Source organism: Lactuca serriola, chromosome 9, assembly GCF_051521515.1.
Source record: "Lactuca serriola cultivar US96UC23 chromosome 9, Lser_US96UC23_V15, whole genome shotgun sequence".
Classification (NCBI taxonomy): domain Eukaryota; kingdom Viridiplantae; phylum Streptophyta; class Magnoliopsida; order Asterales; family Asteraceae; genus Lactuca; species Lactuca serriola.
The window spans coordinates 38,777,195-38,784,558 of record NC_136416.1 but is presented as its reverse complement, the minus strand read 5'-3'; the positions used below and the strand labels follow the sequence as shown (position 1 = coordinate 38,784,558).

Below are 7,364 nucleotides of genomic sequence, written 5' to 3'. Positions count from 1 at the left end.
GGTATATTGGTTGTCAATATATGTTTAAATTAGGTAACATTATTATACAAAGAACGTCTAATTAAAATGCTTATAAATATATAAATATCATAACTATATGAAGCGAAGAAAGTCGTTCAACTAATAAAACAAAAAATGATGTCTACAAAAAGATCTTTTAATAATTATATATATTTATCGTTTTCAATATATTTTCTACACATTTTAATAATACCAATAACCATATATTTTTTTATAATCATTATACAATATCTATGAACGATTATATGTTTTTTTATACGTTTAACGCGGGATATAATCTAGTTAAATTTATACTTCTAATATCTTTTAACACAAAATTATTTAAGTTTTCAGAAATTAAAAAATAGACAATCTAATTAATAGAAATGAACAAAGTTAAAAATAATAATAATTTTATAATTTCAATGCACCAAAGACCTCCTTCAATCAAATTCATCGTCAAATCATTGCATATACTTGCAAATTAATTTTAGTCTATATGCCTTTATGATCAATAAAACAAACATTCTTATAACAAACAATACCAAACTAAATATCTCATGATATCACAACTATAGCACCAAACTAAAAGCTTTGCACGTATGAAAAGCTTTTACTGAGGGTTGGGAGGACGGCTATTAGCAGCCGAAACTCTCGAACCCCATTCCAACAACTCTTTGCTTGTATCATCCTTGTGGGCCATCACCTCAATAAAACACAAACAATCCTTCTTTTCCACCGTCGCAATCTCAATCACTTTAATTAGATCCTCTTCACAAAATACCTACAAATTTCATCCGGTTAATTCTCACCTCCACGCACAGATAGAGATGCTTCTACATGTAGACTGGACCGGACCATGATATTTATGGTCCGGTCCAAACCGTCTGACTTTAAAAAGTCAGACAACCATCCGTCTGACTTTTCATCCGTCTGACTTTAAAAAGTCAGACGGTTTTTGTTGAAATAACTAACCTTGGTGGTCCAACAGTTGCCCTGGCCGTTATGTATTGCGTCAACCAATCCTGTGTAGTTCCAATTCTTGATCACATTGTAGGGCCCATCATGAATCTCTACCTCAATGGTGTAGCCACCATTGTTTATCAGAAATATGATGTTTTTTTGCCCACATCGTAGCATTGTGGACACATCTTGAGCTGTCACCTGAAAACTTCCATCACCAATGCAAGCAATCACCCTCTTATCGGTTGCAGCCTGTGCATAACCAAGGGTGGCACCAACTGACCAACCAATCGACCCATATTGCATCTGGAATTCATACCTACAACACCCAAATTTGATGATTAACAATTCAAGATTATTAACATTAATTTGTTAATAGAAAAAGAAAAACATTCTTTGATGCTTACCCACAGCCTTGTGGCAGTTTAAGTTTCTGACAATTGAACCAGGAGTCCCCTGTTTCAGCAATCACAGCTGTGTCACTTGACAACATTTTCTGTATGTGTTCAAAGAGAACATTGACTCTTAATGGCTCTTTAGGGGCGCATTGTAGTGGGTGCCCTTCAGGGATGAATATCCGATGGTAATTCTCATATGCAGTGGTATTCTTTTTAAGCTTTTTGGATAACGCTTGCAAGAAATCCTTCATTAGAATACAACCAAAAGTGGGCCCGTTTCCAATGGTGACACGATCGGGTTGTATAATGAGTGCTTTCTCTTTTTTCAAAAGGAGAGAGTAACCTACGGAGCTGTAATCGTTGAATATAGGTCCAGCAAACACATAAGCATCAGCTGATTCAACAATTTCTGCACAGAAAGCAGTGCTTACAGCACCCCAATATGTTCCGATGAAGTGAGGGTGGTGTTCGGGAACAAGCCCTTTTCCTGATGGGGTTACTGCAAGAGCATAGCCTGAAGCATCTGCCACTTCAACAAACGCTTGGCAGGCGTTTGCAACTCGGAGTTTAGGTCCACCCACCATTACAGGTTTCACTGCCTTGTTTAAGAACATTGATGCAGCCTCAACAGCGGCTTCTAAACCCATTTTGTTACTCATCCTACACCATTGAAAAATTAACCACATGAGATCAAAACATATATGGAACAATGCTTATAAGTTGGAAGGAGATTTGTGGAACGTACTTGGGGGATAGAGAAAATGGAACTGGTTCTCGGCTAAAAGTTGGGTGAGGAATTGCAGGTAGATTACAGCCGACGCTGATGTAAACAGGCTTGCTTTCTTTCAGAGCAGTTGATATTGCGGTATCAATTAGTTCATGTGCATCTTCCAGATTATTCACAACAGCCTGCGTTCATATAACAATAACAGATCAAGAAAACAACTCTGCAATTTTATTGTATTATTACCATCGATATCGATGTAGATTAACTGTATTACTGTCGATTCACAAATTGCAACTTCGGAGTTTATAGGTGTATAGTTTCGTACTGGCGGATTTTTTCAATCGTAATGAATCTCTAGAATCAACATAGCTTTTTTACAGGGTACAGCTATGGCGTCGCATTGAAGATCGAAGTGTGTAACGATCGATAAATAGAAATCAGTATAATATTTCTGCTTATAAATGCGAGGTTTGATACCTGATAGCAAGTGACTGTCTGAAAGCAACGAAGCTCTTGGCTGAAATCCGGCGATCCGATTGTATGATGAAGAATTCTGTTAGTGCCATAATCGTTGGAATTCGGTCCACCGACAATACAGATAATCGGAAGATTCTCACTGTACGCACCGGCAATGGCGTTGAGTACACTAAGTCCACCGACGGTGAAGGTGACAACACATGCACCGACGCCGCGAGACCTAGCGTATCCGTCAGCAGCGTATCCTGCATTTAGCTCGTTGCAGCATCCTACGAGATTGAGCCCGGGCTCAGCTATGAGATGATCAAGTAGAGTTAGGTTGAAGTCACCGGGAACGGAAAATACGTCGGAGACACCAATCTGGACGAGGCGGCGGGCGAGGTGGCGGCCGAGTGTGGCTTCGGTGGAGTTGAATGGTACGGAGGAGGACTGTACGCAACTAGCACCGCCGATTTTGGGAGGACAACCGACATTTCCATTGGGAGTAGTAACAACATCTACATTACCGATCTTAGTATCCATATTTGATTTGAATTGAGTGTGAGGGAACGGAGAAAGAATGGAAGAGTATATATAGTGGCGAGATGTTTGTGAGGTACAGAGAAGAAGGAGGTGACGGGGGTTGAATACAAGGGGCTGGTTTGCGTGTGTGATTTCACTTTTCAGTAAAAGAATGCTGGTTTTACATTATATTTATAATTTATAGTACTTTCATCCATTATTTTTATTCCATTTCCAAATTAAAAGAACATTATGCAAAATATTATGAGCCAGGATATAATAATAATTAAAAAAAAAAAAAAAAAAAAAAAACTCAATTAAAATAAATATGGTGTGACTGTAATTACGAAAAAGAATATAAGCTTTTTATTCCATTTCCAAATTAAAAGAACATTATGCAAAATATTATGAGCCAGGATATAATAATAATTAAAAAAAGAAAAAAAAAAAAAAAAAAAAAAAAAACCCTCAATTAAAATAAATATGGTGTGACTGTAATTACGAAAAAGAATATAAGCTTTTATGTAATGTTGGAATTTACTCTTAAATTAATCATATATTTATTGCATTTTAACATTTTAAAGAAAGTAACTAACATTTTTTATATCGGCAAACTAACAACCAATTATGTAACACCATATTTTGTTCTTTGATGCTAGAGATTTCATTGTTAGATTCCGAGACTTATAAGAAAGGGAAAGAATACCGGTTAAATTTGTGAAACCGGTGGAAAAATGTTTTTTCGAAATTTTAACTGGTTATTTTGCTCTTTTCTGTAAACAAAATTTAATTTTGAGACTTTTTCATAAATTGATCTAAAATTTTAGAATATTTCTAGAGATTTTCTTTATTTGCATGGTAGAAATTAATTAGGGTAAATGCTCAATGAATACGATGTTACTATTAGCAAACATTAAAATTTATTGTATAATAGTATATAGTATATTTGATGTTATAGTTATCTTAATTATCTCTTATATTATAATTATCTTAATCAGTACACAATAAAACAAATATATTATAATTATTATAACTAAAAGTATAAAGACATCTCCATTATTGATAAAAAAAAAAGTAAAATATATTAATATATTAATAAAAAAAATTACTGTTTCATGGAGATTGTATCAATTTTAATGGATGAAACCTTTTGTCCCATCGTGTGTGTGTATATATATATATATATATATATATATATATATATATATATATATATATATATATATATATATATATATATATATATATATATATATATATATATAGGTTTAGGTTCAATGGAAAATGATTAATTAGGGCAACATATGCTGGAACTAATGATCAAGTGACACGTGTTCATTTCTTTTATATATATATATATATATATATATATATATATATATATATATATATATATATATATATATAGGTTTAGGTTCAATGGAAAATGATTAATTAGGGCAACATATGCTGGAACCAATGATCAAGTGACACGTGTTCATTTCTTTATTCATAAGCAATGTAATATGGAAGTTATTTATGTAATTATTCCAAAGTGATGTGTTGTCATGCTTTTATTGGTTCTAAAAATGTGTTGCCCTAATTCTTTATTTTCCATATAACCTTTCCCTATATATATATATATATATATATATATATATATATATATATATATATATATATATATATATATATATATATATATATATATATATATATATATATATATATATATATCCCATTGGAAAGGAAAACAATTCAACGGTATAAGACCATGGAATCAGCATAGTAATCATCCTTTCATCGTCATGTGTACTTTCACGTGCCCGTGTCAACCAAAACCATCAAGTGTAATAAGCCAACAAACAAAAACCATTAAATAAAAAAGGAAAATAACGGCAATAAAATAGGTTTTTTCTCATACAAAAATAAACATTTCTAGATATACACATACATTTCGTGCAGCTCCGCGAAATGGATCTTGAGTTTTTTTTTTTTCTTTTTCATATCGATTCTTCGGGGTTTATACTAATTCCCCAACTAATTATTTTCAAGTAAAGATTATAATATTATGATAATCTTTTCTTAAAAATAATTATTTGGGAATGAATATTAATACCGAAGAATCGATGTGAAAAAAAAAAAAAAAAAAAAAAGATTCATTTATCAGAGGTACCTCCGCGGAATGAGTTCATTCCTCGGAGGTAGCTCCGCGGAATGGACCTTCAGTGTTTTTTTTTTTTATTTTTAGTTTTCAAATATATTGATTTATTTACGATTTTGTCATTCCGCGGAGCTACAGTAGATTCCGTAGAGCTACCTCCGCGGGATACATGTATATATCTTGATAAGTCCATTTTTATGTCTATTTTTTGAAAATACCCGCCATTTTTTTATTATTGTCGGTATTTCCAAATATATATATATATATATATATATATATATATATATATATACTAGCCGTTTACCCGCGCAAAGCGGCGGGCAACAAATAGTTTGTTTCGACAATTAATTTCTTTTCGATGGAGAATGATTATTTTCAATTCAATCATTAGTTTGTTTTACGAAACATAAATTATAGGGTGTTGAGTATTTATTTGGATGAAAACAAGATATGGTCAAAACCTTGGAAGAGAAGATTTATAAGAGTTTGTTTAAATTTTAATATTATTTTATTAGTGATTAGTTGTACAATTAGCTTAATGATTTGGACGTCTTAAAAAAATATTATTATTTTATTCAATCTATTTTTAGAAATAATGGGATTTGTTTTATAAGATAGTAAAGATATATATATATATATATATATATATATATATATATAGAGAGAGAGAGAGAGAGAGAGAGAGATAGGAATATACATTACAGCTCCATTTAAGTTTACGTGCTAAACTTCTATATATATATATATATATATATATATATATATATATATATATAGAGAGAGAGAGAGAGAGAGATGGGAATATACATTACAGCTCCATTTAAGCTTACGTGCTAAACTTCTAAAATATGTCGTTTAAACTTGCTAAATATACCCGGTTTGGTTCACTTGATAAATATATTATCCTCCATAACATTTCTTTCTTTCATTATCGTTTTATCATCTCTGTTTTCTTTCTTCCATTAACGATTATTTGTTCACCCAAGTGAGCATTACTAAACCCTAAACCCTAAACCCTATTGTGTCGATCTTGATTTACATCTTGAAGTATTAATCGTGAATCCATTAACCGTAATCTTTGTATAGTAAAACAATGTATTTTCAAGGGGTTTAGTACCTAAGCTTAGGTAGGGTTATAATGTATATTCCCTTTACCCATATATATATATATATATATATATATATATATATATATATATATATATATAATTTTTATCGCGAAAACATTTGAGAACAAATTTGGTTCACACAATTTTTTAATCAAAATTATAAAATAATATTCATATAAGTCAAAAAATAGTTACAAACAATTAAAAAACTCACTAACTAACATCAACTCACAACTCAACCAACACCACCACCACCACCACTCGCCACCACCACCCATCACCAACCACCACCACTAACTACCACCCACCACCCACCACCACCAACCACCACCCGCCACCACCACCAACCACCCACCACCATCACCACCCAACCACTACCACCTGCCACTACCACCCACCTCCAACGCCTGCTACCACCACCCACAACCCCTACCTACCACCTATCACTACCCACCACCACCAACCACCACCCACCACCTCCACCCATCACTAACTACCACCACCCACCACCCATCACTACCCACCCACCACCACCCGCCACCACCATCACCACCCAACCACCAACAACCACTACTTACCACCCATGGGCACCACCCGCCACTACCACCCATAACTACCCACCACCCACTATGACCCACCACCACCCACCACCCACCACCCACCCGCCACTACCAACCATCACTACCCACCTAGCACCTGTAATAATGTAAATTTTCAAAACAATTTTTCATTTTTAAAACATACTTCCATTCATAAGATATCATAATAATCCATTGTATTATATGTCATCATAATAAACAAATCCCAAGATCTCAAATACATAAATCCTCTCAGTGTGTACGGATCATGTCGGCGTCTTCCCGCGATCCTCGCTAGTACCTGAAACACATATCACATAACACGGTAAGCATAAATGTTTAGTGAGTTCCCCAAAATACCACATACGCACATACGCCCCTCAAGGCTATAAGACCTTCCGGTCACTGTGTCTTAGAGGACTTTCGTCCCACAACCCTGGTAGACCTTTCAGTCCTACCCATAATGAC

General features: G+C 33.7%; 1 protein-coding gene across 1 annotated transcript; it reads right to left on the bottom strand.

Moving 5' to 3' along the window:
• Window positions 1–396: 396 nt before the first annotated feature.
• Window positions 397–3,162, bottom strand: LOC145072789 (pyruvate decarboxylase 1-like). Its single transcript, XM_079019265.1, has 5 exons — window positions 2,566–3,162; window positions 2,107–2,270; window positions 1,371–2,021; window positions 976–1,282; window positions 397–784 (listed from the first exon to the last, which is right to left on the bottom strand). The coding sequence occupies exons 1-5, from the start codon at window positions 3,085–3,087 to the stop codon at window positions 614–616; spliced, it is 1,815 nt and encodes a 604-aa protein (XP_078875391.1). The 5' UTR covers window positions 3,088–3,162; the 3' UTR covers window positions 397–613.
• Between the last annotated feature and the right edge of the window lie 4,202 nt (window positions 3,163–7,364).